Raw genomic sequence first — 26,788 nt, 5'->3', positions numbered from 1 at the left:
AGAATTGGGAGAGCCATAAGCATTACCGTCGCATTTTTTTCCCAATGTGGACTTCTGTCAGGCAATGTGCTTATGTGATTTCTGAGTTTTGTGTTAGAATGTACCTATATTAAAGCTTGTTTTCAGTTCCCCCATTACAGGTGAGTGCCCTTTCCATCTTTTTTAAATTTCATTCAGTGCCGTCAATTATGTAACTCCTTGTCTCATACATGACACAATGCATTTCTGGGGACATGTGTTCCATAACTTGACTGCTAAGTTTTTCATAATGTAGATGCAGTTTTTTTTTTTCATGTTGGATAAATCATTATGTTTGTATGTACCAAGGCACCCACTCAAAATTATTTGATTTGGTGTGCTGTTTGTCTTATAAGCCACTGTACTCTAATGCTCAACAAAAATGTACACCAGACCTTTGGGAAACCAATATTAGGTCGTTGTGATGCCTGTGTGACTGACTTTATACAGGGTGAAAAGTATTTAAACCGACAAACTCTGGGAGGTTTTAGGGGACATCAAAACAAATATTTTTTCCTAATGTCATTTTTTTTCTATGAGGAGTATTTAAACCAGGAGAGGAAGATTTCTCTGGCGGCAAATTAATTAAACCAAGAAACACTTTTCCTTCTTTTTTTTTATGACCAAGAGACAACATACTGACACAACCCAATTTCAATTACAGCAGATTTTCAAAAATTCCTCCATTGACACGTAAACAAAGGTTACACTGTTGGATCATGTTCTGTCTGGCACAGGCAAAAACCCCAGGAGTATCCTGAATTGTTCCTGGGCAACCAGATCGTCTTCTGATGCAACAGGAGTTGCGTAAACAAGGTTCTGCATCTCTCCCCACATAGAAAATTCCAGAGGAGACATATCTGGGGATCGAGCAGGCCTTGGTACAGGACCACCTCTGCCAATCCACGTTTCTGGGAACCGTCGGTCCAGGAATCGACGCACACATCAACTGAAACGTGCCAGTGCCCAGTCATGTTGGAACCACATGCGTTGTCTTGTAGGGAGCAGAACGTCTTCCAGCAATCATGGCAATGCTCTGACGAGAAAATTGTAATAGTGCCTGCCATTTAATGGCCTAGGTAGCAGATACAGCCCAATTAAACAGCCCCAAACAACACCGACCCACACATTAACGCAGAACCGCACTTGATGAGCGCTAGTAACTGTGGCATGTGGTTTATCCTCACTCCCAACATGCGAATTGTGCTTGTTGAAGACTCCATCAAGCCCAAACGTTGCTTCATCGGTAAAAAACACAAAGGATGGAAATGTAGGATGCATTTCACACTGTTCCAGGTACCACTGCGAAAACTGTGCTCTGGGCGGATAAACAAATGGTTCCAGGTTGTGGACACGCTGTAAGTGAAAATGACGTAACAATTGCTCTCAAAGGACTGTTCTTACATTTGTCTGATTTGTCCCCATGTTACGTGTAATTGCACGAGTGCTGATTGAAGGATCCCGCTCCACATGCTGCAAGACAGCTTCCTCAAATTGCAGCTTTCTTACCGTGCGATGGCGTCCCTGTCCAGGTAATCTGCAAAATGACCCAGTATCATGCAGATGTTGGTACACAGCAGCAAAGGTCATATGATGCGGGATACGGTGATTAGGATATTGTTGTTGATTAACCCGCTGTGCAGCTCGTCTGTTGTGGTGTGCTACGTAGTACGCACCAACCATATCAGTGTACTCAGAGAGAGAATGCACTACTACACTGGAGGACAGCAGTTGCCTACAACTGAAGACCGTAATATGACCTCTAACAACTGAAGACCGTAATACGACCTCTAACAAGTGAAGAGCGTAATAAGGCCTCACCCGGTTTAAATAATCCTCATAGGAAAAAATGACATTAGGGGAAAATATTTGTTTTTATGTTCCGTACAACCTCCCAGAGTTTGTCGGTTTAAATACTTTCAGCCTGTATTAATTTACGCACTTAATGCTATAATTTATGTTACAATTCAATGGTCAACATATCCTGTTCAGTGTCTCTTCAATGTTTCACTTAAGTTAAATCAGTTTATTGCATTATGTTCTATTTTGATTTTAGAATTTATTCATTTTCCTTCAGACTTGCCGTGACTCCAGACTGGTCTCTGTTGGTGCCTCCATCAGAATGCATTGGTAAAGGATGTGTTGTTGGGTTAGGCTGTGTCGAGTCGTGTTTCCTGTGCCAAACTACAACTTCTATAAAAACTTTTGATGATCCAGACCTGGCACCACTGCTACTCTTTCTTCAGTATTTGACTCAGCTTGAGGTAACACAATTTGTTTATTTCCTTGGTATTGCAAATGCAGTTACATGTTGATAATTTTATTAATAGGAAAAGGACGATAGAAACTAACCTTTCACTCCCCTTGATATATAACATACTTGCACTGCTTCATGTACATCTTGATTCTCAGAAGTATGAATATGACCTGGAGGGAGCTGTAAGAAAAAAAATTGTAGGGGGGGGGGGGGATATTTTGTATGATTAGCAAATGAGAGAACAGAGATTTTCCCTATTATATGCCAAATCAGTGGGACCATATACTGTTGCACACAGTTTTTAATGTTTTTTACCTCATTGTTTTCAACATTCTATTTTGAGGACAACTTAAAAAAACTAAAATTTAAAGTGTAACTGAAATATACACAACATATGCAGAAAATAACTGTTTGCTAGATAACAACATAACCATAGAAATATACAAAAGCTGTGTTATTCACCAACTGTGGTATCTGCATTTATTTCATCCAGAAACTGAGAGAAATATATTTCACAGACCAAATTTGCAAACCTGTAAAGTTAGAAGCAACAGAGATGACAGTCTAATTAATGAGTCTGCAGAAGTGTAGATGAGTCAAAGTTGCCAAACAGCAGAGAAAAAACCAATAGTGGTAGGGGGACAAAAACAAAAATGGAAAATTTGTGAGAAAAAGGAAAACATTCTGTGGAGAGATTTTGGGGTGGGGTGGGGAGGGAGGGGGAGGGCAATTAGGTAGAGAAATAAGGAAGGAAATAAAATGTAGTAAATGCAAATTGGGAGCAACAAAGAGAGGATTGGAGTGTGGAAAGAATTAGGCATTGTATAATATCAGAATAACAAACACATTGCTATAGTCCACATAGAATGTACTTGCCGGTAGATGCGCAGCCAACAGGGCACACATGGGGATAGCGGTTGTAGTGGGACTTACAGGCAAGTGTTGTAGGGGAAATGTCGAGTGCTGGAGGGGAAGTGTCATTCTAAGCTGAAGCCTATGCTCACATTTTTTGTAAATATTAAGCGGTGCCCCTCCATGTCCACACTTACACGGTGACCATTCAAAAAGACCACTGTCACCTCTGCTTTCGTTAGTATCTAAAAAGAATTTCACCGAAGACGCAGCAGTTTATTTTTGTCTGGCTTGTTAACCATTTGTAACTTTCAGAGAAGTGCCATGAGTGGTGAACTTTTGAGTAGAGCCAACATAGCACTCTGGTTGCTATGTTAAAATATTTGCTTCTTCCCAAAACACAGCAGAGTTTCACACAGTCTCACCTCAGTAACATGTTGTGCAGACACAATTCAGAAACAGTGGTTTATTAAGTGAGGAACTGAGGAAAAGTAAGGTCAGTAACTTATGAAAAACTATATCCTTGGTACAAAGAAGCATGTAATGTTTTCACATACGTTGTTCCAAAACCCACAGCATTTCTCATTTCATCAGTTACCAATGGCCCTTAAAAATTACATTCTTTCATCGAAAAAGTCTGTAGTTATTGAAACAACATGGTAGATAACAAAGTTTTACATAATAATGATATGGTAAGATACTCTCCTCTATGCATGCTATCATTTGCCAAAATCTCATTTTGATACCTGAAACCATTTATATGAAGAATGTTGTGGACATTTCACTTTGGCCTTATCGCTGGCGCAGAACGATAACAAATGAGTGTGCTAATTAGATCAGTTTTCTAGAGATTGGTAGCAGATAGAGACCTCCACCCAAGTCTAAAGAAAAATTCAGTATGTTAGCTAAATTTCATACGCAATAACATACTATGTAATTTGCATGAAATGCAAAATCATAGCAATCTCTCTCTTTTATTGCATGCTTTTCCAAATTTTGTGCCTTGTCTTATTTCCAAGTAAATATCACAATAACTATTACCATTAACAACTGATGGGCACATCATCCTGAATCTGACATATAAAACTATAAGTAAAGCAATTTTTTCCCCCCACCAAAAGGTTTCTCTAATGTTGTTTGAGAAAGATTGCAGGGTGTGCGCCGCAATTCTGTCATCGCTGACCAGCTGAAAGGTGGAAAATGCTTACTGGCCTGCCCTTCCAGACAAACGAATGAACTAGCCCAGCTCTTTGGATGAAAACTGTTCATTGCACATCAAGCATCATATGCTGTGCAAGCTATACCTTTGTACAGTGCTCAATTTGTTTGATCCCCAAAATTTTTAAAACACTTGTTTGGTTGCTGCAGAATTAAAATAACTTACAGTGATAAATGAGAATTGAAAGATATTCTCTGCGAGCTTGCAGCATGACATGCTCATGCAGTTGGAAGTTTTTTGCTCTCTGGATGCAAGGCAAAATATGCACTTATATTGCCTTTTTTCTGCATTCATCATCAGTAGTGTCAATGTGGGAGAGAGTGTACCTCAATATCATATTTATATGTTTAAATGGGGAATTGAAACTACAGAAGAGGTATTTGGCCACACACAAATAATCTGAAGAAGGAAGAAATACTTTTATTGAAGTAACCTGAGTACATTTAATATAAGTTTGGACTCTACTGATTTGTTGCTAATTAATCATACCATCAACAGATGTACATCACAGTACCTAGATTGTGAATCCATTTTATTGTCTTCTAGAACTGCTGTCAGTGTTTTGTGAAGTAGTAAATTATAATATTGTAATTAACAAAGAGTATGTTCAGCATAATTGTGCTACTACGACCATTGACAATATAAAATACTCTTAAATAACCACCTTGGTTGCCATTGCATAGAATACTATATTTGCCAGTTACATTCTTACATAATCTTTATTTGTATTGCAGTCACCACACCAGGACAGCAGATTCCTATACATCTTTTTCTTCTGCATCCGCGAAAACTGAAGACCACAAAGCAAGAGTTCTCCTTCATGTTAGCACAAGAGATCTGCCACCCTTCAAATAGTAACTAGGCCTCTTCACCATATTGCACCTAACAAGAGTAATAAGTGCCACTCTTGTGGTGATTATCATTGGCTTAATGTCACAATGATACCTGCTTTTTATCATGTGCCACATATTAGAAAATTTATGGGAAGACTATTTTCTCCAGATCCTTTTTTTTTTTTTTTTTTAAGTTCTGTAGGACCAAATTGAGGAGCAAATCTCAAAGGTCATAGAACATGTCTGTACAGGAAATTACAACATAAAAGTAATAACAGATAAAAATAAAATGTTTATGAACTCAAAAAAGTCAATCCATAAGTTTAAGTAAATGCAATCAACAATACAACAAGAATCAGCTTAATTTTTCAAGGAACTCCTCGACAGAATAGAAGGAGCGACCTATGAGAAAACTCTTCAGTTTCGATTTGAAAGCGCATGGATTACTGCTAAGATTTTTGAATTCGAGTGGTAGCTTATTGAAAATGGATGCAGCAGTATGCTGCACACCTTTCTGCACAAGAGTTAAAGAAGTCCGATCCAAATGCAGGTTCGATTTCTGTCGAGTATTAACTGAGTGAAAGCTGCTTATTTTTGGGAATAAGCTAATATTGACATGACAGTAAGGAATATATATATATCCCAATGTCAAAATACCCGGAATCATGAACAGGGGTCGACAAGAGGTTCGTGGACTTAACACCACTTATTGCCCAAACTGCTCCTTTCTGAGCCAAAAATATCCTTTTAGAATGGGAAGAGTTATCCCAGAATATAATACCATACTACATAAGTGAATGAAAATTAGCAAAGTAGGCTATTTTCGTGCTGAATGATCACTCACTTCAGATACCATTTAAATAGTAAAAATGGCTGCATTAAGTCTCTGACCTAGATCCTGAACACTTAGAAATTTGAGCTCTTCTGTTTCACTAATCATATGCCCATTCTTTGAAATTAAAATGTCAGGTTTTGTTGAATTGTGTGTTAGAAACTGTAAAAAGTGAGTCTTACTGTGGTATAGTGTTAGTTTATTTTCTACACGCCGTGAACTTAGGTCATGAACTGCACTATTTGAAATCGAGCCAATGTTGCACACAACATCCTTTATTACTCTAACACTTTGGACAACTTAAAGTAGTGAAGTATGAAGTGTGTGTGTGTGTGTGTGTGTGTGTGTGTGTGTGTGTGTGTGTGTGTGTGTGTGTGTGTGTGTAAACTCCCACTTCCTTAACAATATGACTTAGTTGAGATTGCCAGCCAACTTTCCTTGCTGGTTAGCTTGCTGCTGCAAACTCCTTTTCTCTTCTTCTCCGAAGTATATTTGTTAGGAACAGGAATTTCTCAAGACTCTTTCTACTTATAAAAATAAGCAGACATGTGCAGTTCCTTTTGCTTCACTTAATGATGTATATTCAAACATCAAAACTTTTACAAATCTCATTCTCCACACAAACAAACACTGTCAAGTAAGTCTCTTCACGTATGCAAAGGTTAGAAACAAAGTTCATTTACACGTAAGAGAAAGTTGGCTTAAAAAACCAACTCCATTCTCATCCTGAATCTGAATAGACGTCTTATCATTTCCAAGTCCAAGATGAGCATCCATTCAACAATATTCCATTCCAGATGGAAGAAGGTGGAGTGGTTCTAGAATTTACACGGAAATTCTCAAAACACTACACTACCAAGCTAGTGTCATCAGCAAACAGAAATACTTTAGAGTTACCTGTAATACTAGAGGGCATATCATTTATATAAATAAGGAACAGCAGTGTCCCCAATACTGATCCCTGGGGCAACCCCCCCCCCCCCCCCCTACTTGACCGTACACCACTCAGACCCCACATCACAGCCATTCTCAAAGTTGTGAATAACAAACTTTTGCTGCATGTTGCTGAAATAAGAGATGAACCAGTTGTGAGCTGCTCCCCATATTCTGTAATGGTCCAACTTCTGGAGCAATGTTTTGTGATCAACACAAACAAATGCCTCAGTTAAATCAAAAACTATGCCTAGCATTCAAAACCTTTTGTTTAACCCATCCAGTACCACACAGAGAAAAGAGAACATAGCGTTTTCAGTTGTTAAACGACTTCTAAAGCAGAACTGTACATTTGATAGCAAACTGTGCAATATAAAATGATCAGTTATCCTTAGATACACACCCTTTTCAATAACTTTAGCAAACACTGATGGCATAAAAATGGGTCTAAAATTGTCTACATCATTCCTTTCTCCCCTTCTGTAAAGTGGTTTTACTACTGAGTACTTCATTCAGGAAACTGACCATTCCTAAAGGAAAAATTACAAATATGGCTAAATGTAGGGCTAACATGTGCAGCACTGTACTTTAAAATCCTGCTAGGCACTCCATCATAACCATGAGAGTCCTTAGTCTTCAGTGATTTAATTATTGACTCTTGTCTGTATCACAGAGGCATATTTCAGACATCAATCTCAGAAAGGCATTTGTCAAGAGAGTTATATGATTCCCTGTACAAGCTAAATTTTTATTTAATTCACCAGCAATGCCCAGAAAATGATTCTTAAATATTGTACATATATCTAATTTATTAGTAACAGAAATATTTTTACCCTTGTGCTGCTGACCACACACTTCCTTCACAACTGACCATATGGTTTTAATTTTATCTTCTTAATTAGGTATCTATTTGCATATCATATACTCTTTGCCTTCCTAATAACATTTTTAAGTACCTTACAATACTGTTTGTAATGGGCTGCTGCAGCTTGATTGTGATCACTTCTAACATTTTTATATAATTCCCGCTTTGTTCTACATGATATCCTTATCCCACTAGTCAGCCACCCAGGTTACCTATTACTGCTGGTACTCCGTTTAGAATGTTTTAATGGAAAGCAACTCTCAAAGAGCACGAAAAATGTGTTAAGGAAAGCATTATATTTATCATCTATGTTATCGGCGCTATAAACATCCTGCCACTCCTGTTCCTTGAAAAGGTTTAAAAAAGTCTCTATTGCTGTTGGATTAATTTTCCTACATAGTTTGTAATTACATGTGATATTTGTTTGAGTACAAAAGCCTTTTAGTGTTAAAATTTGTGCCTCATGGTCTGAAAGGCCATTCACCCTTCTACTAACAGAATGAATAAAACTGTTGTCTAATGCTGTGCTACTGTTCCCCAGCACCCTAGTTGGATAAAACAGTCTGCATCAGGTCATATGAATTTTGGAGCTCTGCCAACATCCTTTTTCTTGCACCACCATACAAAAAATTTATATTGAAGCCACCACATATAACTAATTTGCTAATTTCTGGTACTTCCTACAAAGTAGTCCCCAGCTCGTGGTCTCGCGGTCGCTTTCTCGCTTCCCAAGCACAGGATCCTAGGTTCGATTTCCAGCGGGGTTAGGGATTTCCACCTGCCTCATGATGGCTGGGTGTTTGTGTTGTCCTCATCACGTCGTCATCATCATTCGTGAAAGTTGTGAGATTGGACTGAGGAAAGGTTGGGAATTTGTTCGGGCGCTGATAACTGTGCAGTTGAGTGCGCCACAAACCAATCATCATTATCCTACAAAGTGAATCAAGAGCCCTCTCCAGGTTGAGCAGAAATGCTCTGAAGTAAGAGTTAGGGGACCTATAAACAACAACAATCAGAAGTTTAGTTTCACTAAATTTAACTGCCCCTGCACCACATTCAAACATCTGTTCAGTGCAGTGCCGTGATATGTCTATGGACGCAAAGGGAATACTGTTTTTTACGTGCATAGCCACTCCCCCACCCTGCAAGGAACTACTTGAAAAACAGCCAGCTAATCTGTATCCTGGTAATGGATGCCTCTGAATTGTCAAATTATTTAAGTGGTGCTCCGACACACCAATAATTTCAGAGTTAACGTCTGTAGGCAGTTCACTAACTTTATCTCTAATACCTCTTATATTTTGATGAAATACGCTAATTCCTTCCCTACTTGGAAACGTGACATCCTCTGAAGGTGACCCCTTAGTTAGAGGGACTTCCTTTATGCAGGTATACGCATCAGCTGATTTCAATGTAAAAAAGGTGCACCTCTAAACCAACTATTATAGGAATTTTTCCGTAAGTGATCCCACCAGCACCCACTACACTATCATCTGTAAGCTGTGCCAGCCTCCCCTTCTCATACCTATTGAGGTTCAGTCCATGTGTAGTAAAACCCTATCAACTGATAGACCCAACTGGCACCACTGAAATGTGACCCGTGCCCTCTGCCATCAGCACCCTCTCCAGTGCCATGTTAACACGCCCAACAGCTGCATTAAGATGAGGTCGGTCATGACACTGAAACAGTTGCATGAAATCCACAGTATTGCTACCAGTTTGAGTAGCTATCTTTACCAGGTAACCATGTATGTCATATTCCCCCGTCCGTATCAAGACTGTTCCCTGCTCCACCCACTATCACTACCTGATCTTACTTTGTAAAATTACTCCATAACTCCCCTGTGCTGTCAGTCACCTGAACCAACCCTGCACTAGGCTTCACAATGCTGATGACCTGGTACTCACTCGCCAACACTTCCTGCGACTGCTGGCACACACCTCTACCTAGCTACAGAACCTCTTCTTTCTGTTAGACTTTGCAACTGACCTAGGCCTCCTAACTGTCGAGGACTGCTGCATGTTCTCTACATCTACAGCTACAAGAGGCTCCTCTCCACTCAACTCCTCTATCAACTTATTTCTATTACAGATTCTGCGTTCCCAGGAGAGGATATCGGTAAAATGCCCACTGGCTTCCCCACTGCATTCCCCCCCCCCCCCCCCCCTCCAATGACCCACACCATAATCCACTACTCCCAAACCTACAACAGAGTCCACACTTGTCACACATGGTAAAATTTTACAGTTACTGAAAAAAACTATACTATTGTTTTCATATACCAGTTGCACTGGAAGATACACCCAAAACCATTTTTTGCACTCCATTCGGACTGTAGGAATTTATGCAAATGCCATTCAGGCTGTGTAACACTGCCCAGACTTTCCAGCACTTCATGGATGATGTAATTAGAGACTTAGAATTGTGTTACATCTGCACTGATGACCAGCTTATAATTTTGTCTAAAGAGGCAGAGCATCTAGCACACGTACAGCAACTGCTCGCTAGCCCACAAGAACATGGTTTACTGATTACCCACAAAAATGTGTTTTCAGATTAATGGAAGTAAACTCGTTAGGATACCTTATCAGTGCACAGGGAATCTTGCCACCTCAAGATAGTGGAAGCTATTTCTCAGTTTCCCCAGCCCACTACAATAAGAGAATTATGACGTTTCTTGGGATTCACAAACTTCTATCGACATTTTGTGCTCAATTAGGCATTGTTAGCAGCACCCCTCAATAAAATGTTAATGGGATGTCTCAACCTGGAGATACACTGCAGTGGACTGATGAAAACAAAGCATCCATGGGAAAAGTAAAAGCTGTTATTGCAGAGGCCGCATTGTTAGCTAACACTTTTCCTGAGACACCTTTCTGAGTTATGGTAGATGCAGCATCAGATGCAGTTGCAGTCATGTTACAATAATGTGTGCAAAACATCTGTCAACCTCTAGCTTTCTTCAGCAAGGCAAAGCAAAGGAACCACTACATGCCATTCTGTCCCGTTGACCTGTCTTAGTCGGTTGATTCCATACAATATCACTTCGCTGTCACGACTTAATCAATGTTGTAGGGTGATATGATAAATTACTTTGTAAATTGTTTGAGAATTCATACATTTTGTTTTAAAAAGTGAATGCTACTATCTACTTTCTACAAGTTTCACTAAGAAAAAAAGTCTTATTGTAATGACAGGAACCTAGGCAGATGGGCTTAGTGCTGTAAAGTGGACCACTTACAGCAATACAGTGTTCCACCAGAGCGTTCACCAGGCATCACCATCCACCTGAGTGTCAGTGCCCAGACTATTACCATAACCAGGGACTCTTTGGCTTGCGACACCACAACAAACCTATTTGGTGCAAATAAATATTGGCTGCTCGGCCAGGATGGGCATGAGTTGAAAAAAGTGAGTCATCAAATTGTCAGCCGTCATAGTGTTGGCTTCCACCATGAGGTCACTGAGTTCTGATGTCATTCCAACATCTGCTGCCAGATGGACTGAGGATCATACTGACAGTATCCTAGCTAATGAGCCACTGGGCCACTCACCAACATCAGTAGAGACTAGACAGCTGGTAGTCCAGGATTCACTCCTCGGATATCTGTGTCGTTGCTTGCCACTGCTGGGTGCGACTCAGCTTCCTGCAGTCAGTGGGCAGTGACAGGCTGCTACAACAACCTGTTGAGCATCCACTGTATTTGAATTGTACAATTAGAAAAGGCTTGCTTCTCTTTTTCATGATTAAGTGTTTCATGAAAAAATGAATGTTCTTTAAAGCAGTAATTTTCCACTATTAGCTAGAAATCAACATTCTCAGATTAATCTTTCCAAAGTTACTAAAGATGTTTTCATGAACAAATGCAGAAATTACCTGTAAGTTGATACATGACTTTCTTTACCAAACTGTCCAGTAACTGATGTAAAACCCAAAATATAAAGGCAAATCAAATGGGAGTAGTTAATCTCCACTGGCAAATGAAAAATGTGTCAGTGCCCCATGAACCATGGGCCTTGCCGTTGGTGGGGAGGCTGGCGTGTCTCAGCGATATAGATAGCCGCACCGTAGGTGCAACCACAATGGAGGGGTATCTGTTGAGAGGCCAGACAAACGTTTGGTTCCTGAAGAGAGGCAGCAGCCTTTTCAGTAGTTGGGGGCAACAGTCTGGATGATTGACTGATCTGGCCTTGTAACAATAACCAAATCAGCCTTGCTGTGCTGCGAATGGCTGGAAGCAAGGGGAAACTACAGCTGTAATTTTTCCCGATGACATGCAGCTTTACTGTATGGTTAAATGATTGAGTCCGTTGGGGTCAGATATTCTGGAGGTAAAATAATCCCCCATTCGGATCTCCGGGCAGGAACTACTCAAGAGGATGTCATTATCAGGAGAAACAAAACTGGCGCTCTACGGATTGGAGTGTGGAATGTCAGATCCCTTAATCGGGTAGGTAGGTTAGAAAATTTAAAAAGGAAAATGGATAGGTTAAAGTTAGATGTAGTGGGAATTAGTGAAATTCGGTAGCGGGAGGAACAGGACTTCAGCTCAGGTGAATGCAGGGTTATAAATACAAAATCAAATAGGGGTAATGCAGCAGTGGGTTTAATAATGAATAAAGAAACAGGAGCGCACGTAAGCTGCTATGAATAGCATAGTGAACACATTCTTGTAGCCAAGTCAGACACAAAGCCCACGCATACCACAGTTGTAAAAGTTTATATGCCAACTACCTCTGCAGATGACAAAGAGATTGAAGAAAGGTATTATGTGATAAAAGAAATTATTCAGATAGTGAAGGGAGACGGAAAATTAATAGTAATGGGGGACTGGAATTCGATAGTAGGAAAAGGAAGAGAAGGAAAAGTATTAGGTGAATAAGGAATGTGGGTAAGGAATGGTTTAAAAATCATGAAAGAAGGTTTTATAAGTGGAAGAGGCCTGGAGATACTGGAAGGTTTCAGATAGATTATATAATGGTAAGATAGAGATTTACGAACCAGGGGCAGATGTGGACTCCGACCACAATCTATTGGTTATGAACTGTAGACCAAAACTGAAGAAACTGCAGAAAGGTGGGAATTTAAGGAGATGAGACCTGGATAAACGGAAAGAACCAGAGGTTGTAGTGAGTTTCAGAGAGATCATTAGAGAACAGTTGACAAGAATGGGGGAAAGAAATACAGTAGGAGAAGAATGGGTAGCTTTGAGAGATGAAATAGTGAAGACAGCAGAGAATCAAGTAGATAAAAAGACAAGGGCTAGTAGAAATCTTTGGGTAACAGAAGGGATACTGAATTTATTTGATGAAAGGCGAAAATATAAAAATGCAGTGAATGAAGCAGGCAAAAAGGAATACAAACGGCAGAAAAATGAGATCGACAAGATGTGCAAAATGGCCAAGCAGGGATGGTGAGAGGACAAATGTAAGGATGTAGAGGCATATATCACTATGGGTTAGATAGATACTGCCTACAGGAAGAGAACCACTTGTATAAATATCAAGAACTCAGATGGACAACCAGTTCTAAGCAAAGAAGGGAAAGCAGAAAGGTGGAAGAAGTATATAGAGAGTCTATACAAGGGCGATGTACTTGAGGGCAATATTATGGAAATGGAAGAGGATGCAGATGAGGATGAAATGGGAGGTGTATACTGCATGAAGTGTTTGACAGAGCACTGAAAGCCCTATGTTGAAACAAGGCCCTGGGAGTAGACAACATTCCATTACAATTACTGATAGCTGTGGGAGAGCCAACCATAAGAAAACTCTATCTTCTGGTGAACAAGATGTATGAGACAGGATAAATACCCTCAGACTTGAAAAAGAATGTAATAATTCCAATCCCAAAGAAAGCAGGTGTTGACAGGTGTGAAAATTACCAAACTATCGGTTTAATAAGTGACAGCTGCATAATACTAACATGAATTCTTTACAGACAAATAGAAAAATTGGTAGAAACCGACCTCACGTAAGATCAGTTTGGATTCTGTAGAAATGTTGGAACATGTGAGGCAATACTGACCCTATGACTTATCTTAGAAGAGAGATTAAGGTAAGGCAAACCTACATTTGTAGCATTTGTAGGCTTAGAGAAAGCTTTTGACAATGTTGACTGGAATACTCTCTTTGAAATTCTGAAGGTGGCAGGGGTCAAATACAGGAAGTGAAAGGCTGTTTGTAATTTGTACAGAAACCAGATGGCAGTTATGAGTCGAGGGACATGAAAGGGAAGCAGTGGTTGGGAAGGGAGTGAGAGGGTTGTAGCCTATCCCCGATGTTATTCAATCTCTATATTGAGCAATCAGTAAAGGAAACAAAGGAAAAATTTGGAGTAGGAATTAAAATCCATGGAGAAGAAATAAAAACTTTGAGGTTTACCGATGACATTGTAATTCAATCAGAGACAGCAAATGACCTGGAAGAGCAGTTCAACGAAATGGACAGCGTCGTGAAAGGAGGATATAAAATGAACATCAATGAAAACAAAATGAGGATAATGGAATGTAGTCAAATTAAATCAGATGATGCTGAGGGAATTAAATTAGGAAATGAGTAGATGAGGTTTGTTATTTGGGGAGCAAAATAACTGATGATGGTCAAAGTAAAAAGAATACAAAATGTGGAATGGCAGTGGCAAGGAAAGAGTTTCTGAAGAAGAGAACTTTGTTAACATCGAGTTTAGCTTTAAGTGTCAGGAAGTCCTTTCTGAAAGTATTTGTATGGAGTGTAGCTATCTATGGAAATGACTCATCGATGATAAATAGTTTACACAAGAAGAGAATAGAAACTTTTGAAGTACGGTGCTACTGAAGAATGCTGAAGGTTAGGTGGGTAGATCACGTAACTAATGAGGAGGTACTGAATAGAATTGGAGAGAAGAGCAATTTGTGGCACAACTAGACTAGAAGAAGGGGTCAGTTGATAGAACATGTTCTGAGGCATCAAGGGATCACCAGTTTAATAGAGGAGGGCATTGTGGAGGGTAAAATTCGTAGAGGAAGAAATTTTCACTGCATTATTATGTGGTATTTATCCCTTGTGGTGTGTGTTATCCTTGTGCAAGTTTGATCATATTCTCACATTTATCATTATTGTTACAGAAACAATACAATTCATTACATTTTACGAGTGCAGTGTAAACACTCCAATTCTTTGTGCTATCTCAGTAGTACAGACAAATGATGGATATAGATACTTCTTGCAGTTTTACAACTAGGCATTGCAATTAACCACTTTTGCTGTGTTGAACAAATAAATTGTAATGTTGCGTGACACACTCATCTGCATCATTACTAGAAGCAGCTGGCTGTTTCGGATTTGCTTTTACACACTGAGATATTTATGTACTTTGTTTGGCATACTATTAATATGGTACAGAGGTGGTGTCAATGAAGAAATCATATCGTGGTATCTTGGTTATTGTAAGGCATCATTAAAAGAATCACCAAATATGTTCCACATTCTACATATGTTTGTACATGTAACTTTCAAGTTGTTACTTAGTTCTTGTATCATCTATTGAATCACATGCTATCTGATAGTGTTCTAAGAACATGTAAAGCACTCTGCAGAAGAGTGGATAAGGTCCAGAATGGAATTTTCACTCTGCAGGGGAGTGTGCACTGATATGAAACTTCCTGACAGATTAAAACTGTATGCTAGACTGAGACTTGGTCCGGCTGCAGGGACAGGTTGTGAGTCGTGCTTGGGCAGCTCAGTTGGTAGAGTACTTGCCCGTGAAAAGCAAAGGTCCTAAATTTGAGGCTCTGTCCAGAATGCACTTTTAATCTGCCCAGAAGTTTATGTGGCTAAGGTGATTGTAAAGTGGTTTGTTTCATATTTATGTTCATTTGTAGCTGTGAGGTCTAGCAAGCCATACTGTATACAGACATCTAGTGTGAAATATATTCTAATGGAATTGAATACCTTGTGCAGAATCATTAGATACATGGAATTGTCCTGGTCAATAATAGAAAGACCAGTTGAATTTTCTAATCGGTTCCTTAAATTGCTGCTAAAATACTTTATTAATTTCTTCTTTGTCATAGGCCATATTTGGATTCCTGCAAATTGCATATATCAGATTGCTTCTCCTTTTAGGTAGCCATGAGAGTGCTGCATCACACAATTTTTTTGTTTGTGTTTCCAGTGCCTTCCCTTGCCATGATACACATTCTATGTGGTCTTCAGATTTATGAGCTAGTGCAGGGAAAACTACTTGTGAGCACTTTTAGCTCTACAGTTAGGCATTTTTCCTCTGTGTGAATACATATGATTGACAATTGCATAGAATACGGCAGTTAGGCTCTTGTGTTCCCTTTCCCAGCTTTCTTCCTGGGCTTCTTAGTCTTACCTGTATTTCTACAAAAGGGGCAGTCCGAGGAAAATATGTACCAGAGAAAGCGCTGCGTGCGTGCGCTTGCTAGCTCGTAAAAGGATTACTTCAAAAGCTAGCAAGTCTTTTCTTTTTGTGTATGCTTGTTGACAACCCAATCTTCTGCTTTTCATTGTGTGGTCTCCTATAATCCAAAATATTTAGTTTCTGAAAGGTGTACTTTATAAGTCTGCTTGAATTAGCACTTGTTTTAGTCTGTGTGATAATAGAATGATTCATGTTATTTTACCGAAAATTGGTATTATTTTGCAGGGACCCATGTGGAGACAAATAAGAGGTCAAGGTTTAGCATATAGTTACAGTATAATACCGAGGCCACATGAGGGACTTCTGCATCTGACACTTTATCGAGCCACTAATTGCATTGCGGCATATAAAGAAGCAAAAAGTATTGTTGTGAGTTATACTTATTTCCTTAAGCCTTGCTAATTATATTGTGAAATGTTTGTCTGGTATGGAATGTGAAACTGTGAATCGGTACACTTGAAGACTATAGCTATCAAATCATTTGTTCTATGCACAGGGAAGAACACTTTTAATCAGTTTATAATGTTACAATGTGGTCTGCTTTAGCAGTTGCCTATGTGTCTAATATTACTGTATTGTGAAAAAAATTCAGAAAACAAATTTTATAGCAATACATTTAATACGTAGTTTGTAATTTTCTGTCAATAAATATGAGTTTTTATATCATTTTTTAATTTTGTGCAGGATTCTCATCTAGGTAAAGATGTCAAATGGGATCAGACATTGTTTGATTCAGCAAAAAGTTCCCTAATTTTTGAAATTATAGAACGTGAGAAGAGTGTGGGAGATGTGGTAACGCAGTCTCTACTGTCTTATTTTAAAGGTGTTGATCAGAACTACAATAGGTGAGAATCACAAGCTATGTACAGATATAATCAATATTTCTAATATGATGTACTAGCTTCATGTTGTTGTAGTTGTTGTTACTGTTCAGTTCAATGATTGTTTTATCAGGCATCTAGTGCAGCTCATATCGCAAGTCACTGTTGAGGACTTGACACAAATTGGTCCAAAATATGTAGCTCAACTCTTCGATCCAGAGAAATCTAAAACAACTCTTGTGTGTCATCCTACAAAATCAGAGGAAATTTCATTGGGATTTAAAGCGTAAGTTCACGTTGTCTTAACAACATGTATCATAATCTTAGCACAAAATAGGAAGTAGTAGAGTAGCATGACCATTTGGAAGACTAACTATTTAAAATAAATAATGGTATTGTGTCCCTGACGCTAACTGTTTAGCTGGGATTGATTACAGTATTTTTTCCTCTTCATTTCTTTTTTGTAAATGTGTGAACTGAGACTCCATACTGTGTCCTTATTTTATTATTGCTTGAGCTGTAACAGAACTTATGTTAATGTTGATGTGAGAGGTAAGACTTTTTAGGTTAAATATCTCATGCAGATAAAATGCTTTGAAAGAGGTCCAGGTAAATTAAGTGCCTCATATAACAGAACTTGTTCGAGTAACTATATTGTTGTTGAACAGGATGTTAGAGGACTAAAAACTAAAGTTAGTGACATTCTTATCAGTTAACATGATCTAGAATGTTGAAGGGAATTTGAGGTGTTATGTCTGTCTGAAGATGATGTAAAGACAGGAGGCCATATGTTAGACACGGATAACTATAAATCAGAAACCCATTTCTGGATAGAAAATATGGAGAAAGGAGATAGCAAGAAAGTGAGTTGAAATCTATTAATGTAAGTAGTTTCTGCATGGGTCACCAGTTAGAAGCCTGTTTTTATGAATTTCTGCTACTGGAAAAGTGATTTATGGATACTAAAGCACAGTATACTCCTGATATTCTGGGTAATGTGGGGGAGAAGATGCACAAATAATAGAGATATTTTCAAACAGGTATTCTGTGTTTGAAAGTTTGTTCAAGTTCTGTGCTGTAGGCCTGTTTATTTCTTAATATGGTTTGTGGTGTTGGTCTGCTTTTGAGAGGAGATGGCATTTTTTCGCAGGACAGTTTGAATTTTTCTTGCAGTAGTAATGTCATTGTACTGAAACTCCTTCTGACCTATATAATCTAAAAGAGTATCAACACTTTGCAATGTGATATAATGACTGACAGTACCACTGTCGTCATCCTCACTTTCACCTTCAGTGTCCTCGTCTTTGTTTTGTTGTGAAGTGGTGGTTACAATTTTGGCGTCACTCGTGTACTGGAAGCTGGGGTCACATTCATTGATCTTCAGCAATTCCTTCAAGTTTTCTTTATCGACATCTTCAAAACCATTGAAACTCATTGGCAGATTTATTATTTGTGCCTGTGTTATTTCTTAACCACTGAAACCTTGAAAATCGTGGTTTTCTATACCTGGCACCAGAAATCCTGTGTGTGGTATCTAGAATTGTGAACTTCTTCCAGAATGCCACCAAATCAACAGCAACTAGCATTCTCAGTAGACCATACCCATAGTGGCATTTTCATATGCAATTAAGCCTTGCTTCATTGGTTGATAATAGCAGTCATGTTAGGAGGCAAAAATTTAGTTATGAGAATGCTCTCATTGGGAGTGAATGGGTGTTATCAAGCAAAAGAACAGCCTTCTGTGTGACAATCCTCTCTCGTCTGGAAATCGCTGAAACTGTGGAATCAGTTTTTGAAAATTTCACTATCCATCCATACAACTTTTTGGTGGTTATAATGCACAGGGAGATCCTTAGCTGTGAGATCTGTGACTGCTCAGGCTTTTTTTAATTTTTTTCCCCAATTTTCCAATCATCAGTAGTTTCACTTTGTGGTTCCCAGAAGCATTAACAGTTCACAAAACTGCAATGCTTTCTTTAGATGACTTATATCCAGGAGCATGAACTTTAATCTTAAAAGCAAGGGTTCCAGTTGGTAAAAATTTCCAATACAGACCACTTTTTGTGTATTTAGAATTTGATCTGGCTTGAAATTGTCTTCTTCCTCAAACTTCTGGAACTTGTACTGGAAGGAATCGGCTGCTGCAGTATTTGAACTAAACTGCTGTCCATTCACAGTAAGTTCGTGAGTCCTGTGATGATGTTTGAATCTGGTTTGCCATCCAGATAAGGTATTAAATTCTCCCTCTAACTCTAGAGCTTCATGAAAATGTTTAGCTTTTATGGCAAACATCGCGCCTAAAACAATGACACCTTCTGTTCCTTTTTGGCTAAACAATTGCAAAAGAGCAGCATCTCATTCATCAAATGTGGATCTCTTCATGTTTTTTTTGTGCACATGGTCCAGAATTAGAATTGCATATCCTGACAAAATCCTGTATTTTCTGCTTATTCTTGTTTTTGGCCTGAACCCCTCTGCATTTAAATACCATAATCAGCTTTTAGGTTTGCAGTTTCACCCTTCTCAAACTCAGAAAACTGAATTTGTTTTCAATTTCCACGGAACGGGCTGGCTAATAGCAATGAAAACGATACTCTGTTGTCACATACGGCATTTGTTTAAATGATGGGAAATGGCACTTTTTGTCACGTGGCAGATTGTTTATTGCTCTTTGCTACAGAAAAATATTGCAGTTTTTTTAGATGCACGAATAATCCACATGTGAATAATCAAGAGTACACTGTATATAGATCACCGCAGGAAACCATTCATAGAAAAAATTGTCACTGTTTTGCCAGCTCGCAGACAAAAGACATGAAATGATAGTCTGTGGAGACTTTAGTATTAATTTTTCGAAAGATTCAGAATACACAATTTTTCCCACCAGAAGTACACATGATAGTAGTACACTAATAGGTGATCTCTTAATCTGTTATGTGAATTTTTATCCTATAGTGAACGGCCTCTTTAACCACAATGCACTACTGGCTATACTAAATAACAGATCTGATTACTGTGAAGTGCTATCATGGACAACAGTTTGAGTAGTCCTAAACAGGAAACTTCAAGGCAGTCTTGCAGGAAGCTGATTGGAATGATTTGTAACACTATTCCAAATTTAATCTATTCCCAAGTGGGTTTCCATAAATTTTTAGCTGCTTATTCTGTAAGAAAACAAGTATGGCATAAATAAGATAGAAAAATGATCTGAATTACAGAAAGGATAGGGAAGTTTTATGAAATAGTTAGAACAAACAAAGTAGCAGAACTGATTACACATTACAAGGAATACTTTGCTGTTTTAACAAAATGGATTAAAAAATCATAAAAGGTGTGTATAATATCTGAAATCAATAATTCAAATAATAAAATTGAAAGGTATATGGGCAATAGTTAAGAGAAATAGTGGAATCGGACAAATAATGTGAGGACTTTGGTAGTAAAGAAAATAGTCAAAGAATAAATGGTAACCTACATATTTAATAATCACTTTATTGAACTCAGAAGATTGGCATGGACAGTTAATAAGGCAATAGAATACATGCAAGGAGCGGTGTCTTATACATATAGGTAAACCCAATTACTCCGGCAAAGAAATTGAGAATGTAATAAACTGGTCAGTACCAAAAACTCTCAAGTTGATAATGTCTCATACAAAGTACTAAAATCCCGTTCTTATTCAGTCACATGTGCGATACATCACCATCATGGTGGATAAATCGTGGCAGACTGACAGACTAAAATATGATTTTGTCAGACCTCTTTACAAGAAATGATACATAGATATTAATAATTACTCCCAAGGCTCATTCGTTGTCTCATTCCCTCAAAATAACGTTGTCAGTCAGTCTTTGTTTGGATTTCAAAAGGATCTGTCCGCAGTACATGCCATTTTACAATTCACCAATCAGATATTACAAAATTTAAATCACAAAATATTGCCAAGTGGTATTCTTTGTGACATGTTAAAAGCATTTGATAGTGTAGTTCCTAGTATTCTTAACACAGAAGCTAAAATATTATGATATAAGATATCTTGCTGGCAGTCAGTGTGCACCTTATTTAACTAAATGGATGCAAAGTGTTGTACTGGGAAACTTGGCAAGTGTTCACAATGAAACAGCATATTCAGAATGGAGTATAATCACTACAGGTGTATCACTGGGATCGATATTGGGTCTGTTCTGTTCTTGTTCTTGTCATATATAAATGATCTTCCATCATACATACAGGAAGCAAAAATAGTTACTTTTGGTGGCAACACAAGTAGAATAATGAAGGCTAATGGAGCAATTTCAGCACCCGAGTGCACATGGGTGACCACACCGTTAAAAATAATAAATAAGGATAAATCAATAAATGGAACAAATTATTATGAACTTTTACTGGTATGATATATTGATAAAGAACTTGAACAGTAAGTCCCATGTTACAGATCATCTTAAGTGTCTAAGCTTTCCAATTTATGCGCTACAGATAATATCAGATTTTGGAAAAGAAAATTTCGTGAAGTTGACTTACTTTTCCTGTTGTTATGATCTGAGCAAGGGTCGTATTATCAGGAGATAGAGAGGAGAATAGGGGTGAGTGATTTTGTAGGCCACTGGGGTATTGATAAAACACATTCAATTAACAGTTATTTGTTGGTGAAAGTATTTGATCACTCCACTTTTTTTTCTGATGCTAGCTAGCAATGACCGTGCTGAGTCCATGCTGCTTGGAAGAGTGAGATGGCACTTCATTGCCTGACGAGGAACTTGAGCACAGGTCCTGCATATCCTATGGTCAGTGATGTGGCCCCATCATAGGAACTTGTGCATCCCTACAGTGTGGCGTGGCCATGGGCATCTGACAGAGCCTCAACATTCCCAATGAGTGAAGCTGGACTAAGGCTCGGCCCCAGAAATCTTCATATCTGTGGTGCCAGGGATGGCATGTAGGTGGAAGATCCAGCAGCAACACGGACAGCCCAAGTGGCAGTCCCAGCATACAGCCAATAAGGCGGTATTTGTACTACCACAGTAGTGTTGACACAGGCATCCAGTGCCTACTCTGAACTTGCAGACGAGCAGATCAGCTCTTCATCCATGGACCCGACTCCCGATCCTCAGTGAGTCACCATTGTACCAGCAGGGTCAGCAGTCTCCTCCACAACCATACGGCTGTTAATTTGCAGCAGTGTTCTCCAAGTGGGCGGAAGCTTGTAGACAGTTGTTGGATTCACCAGAACATCTTGCAATTTAATAGAGCTAGACTTCCATCAGTATCTGTAATGCAGATGGAATGGTGTGACCCTGGGAATGAGCTTGGGGAGACTGTAGGTTTTATAGAAAGCAATAATGTGCTGCCCCCCCGTCCACACACACACACACACACACACACACACACACACACACACACACACTCTCACTCACTTGGTGACTGAATGTGCTCTTGTTTTTTTGAGCCCGTCAGTGCTCTCGACTTTGTTTAGCCTCAAGGTTTCACAGCATTCCTTTGTGCAAAGTTTGCATCCTGGAAGATGTTCTTATGACATTTCTATGTGAAGTTACTACATTTAGCCTTGTTATAGTTGCATTTTCCATCTGTTTGTTGCATAGCTGGCAGATGCAGCCCACCCAGCTGTGTCCGTGGGTTCTTAACAAAATTTTTACTTACTTGCTATACTATTCCATTCTTTCACACTATCTTTATTCACTAATGTCTTATGGCATCTTATTCTTTTGTAACTAATCATTGTGGAAAAAGTGTTTCTTGCACAAAAGTATGTTATAAGGACCTCTTGTGGACAGCCCTTCAAGCTGTTGGACATTCTGACAACAGCCTCATTGTATATTTGCTTTTGTGAAGTTTGTTGCTAACACGTAGTCTCAGTTTGAAAACAACAGTAATATTAACAAATATAATACTCGCTGTCTGCAGCTTGTGGTCTAGCGGTAGCGTTCTCGCTTCCCAAGTACGGGGTCCTGGGTCCGATTCCTGGCGGGGTCAGGGATTTTCACATGCCCCAAGATGACTAGCTGTTGTTGTGTCGTCATCATCATCATCATCATCATCATCATCATCATCATCATTCATCCCCATTACGGCCAGAGGAAGGGAACGGCAAACTACCTCCATTAGGACCTTGCCTAGTATGGCGATGCGGGTCTCCTGCATAATTCCCCAACGCTCTGCCAAGAAGCATGGGACTTCATTTTCATTATACTAGCTGGAGAAATAATTTCCTTTAGCCATCACTCAGCCTCAGAGAGGCACAGAAAGCAGTGAGATATTCAGCTGTAAACTCTTTGAACTAGTGAGGTAAATGAATGTATTGGACAATAAAATGAACATGGAACACAAACCAAAATCATCATCCATAGTTGGGGTTTTCCCAAAGTCATAACCACTGATGAAAACATCAAGAAAGTGTTAAATATAGCCCTAGTTTTGGATGATTGGCAGTTAAAGGTTACAAAACACAAACACCACCATTTGTCTGTATCATATGAAAGAGTACAGAACATTTTATATTAAGAATCAAGTATGACAAAGCTTTGTGCAGATGAATGCAGCATTTGTTAAACACTGACTAAAAGCAAGTGCATAAAAGAATTTCTCAACAATGTTTTATGGTGTTCCAAAAAGAATACAACTGACTTTGCAATATGACTTGGTTTACCCTATTATAAGATGATGATTTTTCCCAGATTTGTCATTTGAAAAATACGGGGTCGTCCTTTGTTTGTAGATTAAACTATTGGTGCTGAGGTCAAGGTTTTTATATTGTTCAATAGGGTATATAGGGGGAGCCTTACATTTGCAGGGATCATCTTTACATTTGGAGATGAAGTTTTTTCTATTGAGGTCATGTGCAGATTTATTTTTAAGTATTTGAAAGGGCAGGGCTCAGCAAATAATACACTTTCCAACAAGCTCGAGATTTCCTGATATGCCGAAGCACTTGATACAGTGTTGACATTGCTCGAACAATCACGTGTCACTGACTTGCATGGCACTAGTACAAGAGATGTGAGAAACGATGAACTAGCCACTGCAACAGGCTATTGTTCTGATCAAAATTTGACAATTTTGTGGAACACAGGAGGAAATATCATCAAATTCTATCTTACAAATTTTTGTTGTATTTGTACAGGTTTGCAATGAATGTTCTCAAATATGTATGGATATCATATACAAAAACATTAAAAAATGGAAATGTCCTTCAAACAAATGAGTTGATTCAGAACCCAGACCAGCATTTCATTTGATTACAAGAGATTGTAATGGTTTACTAAGTGGATTGCAAATGAGAAATTTGGGCGCTGTTCACATATTAGAATACTGGGTAAAAATGTTACCAGCTCTAGAACATGATGGTGATGAACCTTTTGTAGATTGCTCTTCATACTGTTGGGCATACTGACAACAGTCTCATGATGCATTTACACTCTTATGAGGTTTGTTGCCAGTGATCAGAATGAGTTGGAAAACAACAATGATGTTCACAGATACAAGTGTGTGGTGGAGGAGGGAGTAAAACAACAGTGAGAGGTGCAATTATGATCCATGGAACATACAAATAACTAACTAATTAATGGCTCATCACTCTTTCTTCCCTGAGGAACTAGTAGTTTAGAAAGTTAGGATGCATTTGCTCACTTATCAGTAGTACTGAATTTTTCGTCCTCTGGAAGTTAAGCACTGGCCAGAAATTCTGTCTCATAATTGTTAAAATGTTCTACATTAATTTTCCTTTTGAAAGAATCAAAATCGGGCTGATCCGACAGCTGCCTATCATTATGCTTGTGCCCAGACACAGCTTGTAGCAGTTATAGACTTGACTCTTGCTTCATTCACAAATAACAAAGATGCAATCAAGTTTTGATCACAGATGACAAATGTACCAATGTTTTGGACAATTTTTAGAGTGGTGGAGGTGGAAAATTTTCTTGAGGCCTTCCTACAGCTCTGAACTAAGAGTTTTATGTAACTGCCATAAGTATACTATTCGCTGGAAAAGTACTTCATTAGCAGCTAGAAGTACATGGATATCAGGCCGATTTCTATTAAACGTAATGGTTTTCCCATCTTGTTAAAATTGCTATTGTAATTAATTCCGATTTGTATTTTCTCATTTCATTTTATAAGCATTTGTGGTGTGTGTTTAAGTTTGATTTCCTTTTTCCAGGATGAACAAAAATCTCCAAGTTTACAACAGCCTAGAGGAAAGTTATCTAAGTCAGTGGTAACTGCCATGATAGTGGACTATTGCAAATCAAAATTGAAGGGTTTACTGAGACTAAAGATGATGATACATCCTTTATAATTAATGAACATCAAGGAGTAATGGTGTGGTCCCTGATCAGACATGCCTGAGTCTGTATTGCCAGTTTGAATGTTGCTTATGCAGTGTGGATAATTTATTAAATTTGATTAGTTTCTTTTCTTGTGATGAGGGTGCACTGTTATTAACATCATTGTCATGGTTATGAAGTTCATAAATTGAATTTTGTTTCATTTCAAATGCTATCATGTTTGTTTTTGGCAAAATCAGACTGTTGGCCAAGATAGTCATAATTACATAAACATTTGGAGTACTGAAATTGCTCTTGCTAGAGTGCATTTTTATTTTTTGCTGTGTTGCATTTCTGTAGCCATTATTAATTTATCTCAGAGACTGACAGTTGTATGCCTCCACTGAAAACAGATGACCAAACTCAATTTTTCTACTGGTGCTTTTGTACATTAGCATTTGCACTTTTTGAAGTTTGTTTTTTAAAAAAATATATTGTGTTTGAAATGTAATAAAGAGTACATATTTTTTACATCAAATAAAAGTACATTGTTGACTATTGCAAATATTTGTTACATACTCTTAGATCAATTACTATGCAAACATCAGTATTATCCTCTTGGTTTTGACTGAGAACCTTTCACAGCCAATATCTGACTCAGCACAACTTTCAGATTGTATAGCACTGTGAGAGGAAGCATTTAATGTTAATTTTAAACCTTTAACATAATTATTGCCTTACTAGACTGGGTGAAAAAATTTCTACTTACCGAGATTGGAGAAAGTATTATACTTAGGAAATGAAAATTTGAAATACCCTGTTATTGGTACCTGTGTTTCAATCTGATTACATGCACACAAATCCACAATAAGTTGCAAAAAGTAGTTATGCTTGTACATCAGTAAATAAGTAGGTTATATGAGCATTATACTGGAAGATCCACTCTTCTGACATTGATCAATGAGAGTTGTTATTAACATCAAAATCTTTAAAAACCTTGCTTTGAGACAGAAACAAATAAAAATGGTTTGTGACAAATGTAACATGTTCAATACAGTGGTTAAATTTTTTGCACGAAAAAGTAGTAGTAGTATCTGTTGTGACTCGCCGAATATTCAAAGTGCCGCCGCGCAATTACACGCGTCGTCTACATGCGGCGCTGTCTGCCAGCCATGCAGCAGCCGCACCACCTAAGCGGCCAGCCAGCCAGTGGCCGCTAGTCTTGGACACAGTGCTCATTCGAATGTTACAGTGTTCACATGTCTTGCTTTGTCAACTTGCTCAGTGACTTATATGTGTGTGTGTTGTTTCGAAATATGTGTGTTCAACTTGACGTTAAAACAATTGGCGATGAGGTAGTGGATTATTCCCTTTCATCGTTGGCCCACAGGTTTCCATGGCTACTGTCGAGCAACTATTGCAAGGTCTGATTGAACAGCAAACGCTTCTA

General features: G+C 38.5%; 1 protein-coding gene across 1 annotated transcript in view; it reads left to right on the top strand.

The window, feature by feature from the left end:
- The window catches only part of LOC126183671 (uncharacterized protein C05D11.1-like), a 111,430-nt gene extending 85,527 nt beyond the window's left edge, over positions 1–25,903 (top strand). Inside the window, exons 15-19 of the mRNA XM_049925829.1 lie at positions 2,096–2,282; positions 16,464–16,607; positions 16,923–17,083; positions 17,193–17,345; positions 25,233–25,903. Coding sequence (XP_049781786.1) covers positions 2,096–2,282; positions 16,464–16,607; positions 16,923–17,083; positions 17,193–17,345; positions 25,233–25,293 — 706 coding nt within the window. The 3' untranslated portion in view covers positions 25,294–25,903. The remainder of the gene's footprint in view (positions 1–2,095; positions 2,283–16,463; positions 16,608–16,922; positions 17,084–17,192; positions 17,346–25,232) is intronic.
- Positions 25,904–26,788: the final 885 nt, after the last annotated feature.

The sequence above is a fragment of the Schistocerca cancellata genome, chromosome 1, assembly GCF_023864275.1.
Source record: "Schistocerca cancellata isolate TAMUIC-IGC-003103 chromosome 1, iqSchCanc2.1, whole genome shotgun sequence".
NCBI classification, from domain to species: Eukaryota; Metazoa; Arthropoda; class Insecta; order Orthoptera; family Acrididae; genus Schistocerca; species Schistocerca cancellata.
Note: the sequence above shows the minus strand (reverse complement) of the source record. Positions and strands in the feature narration are given on the sequence as shown.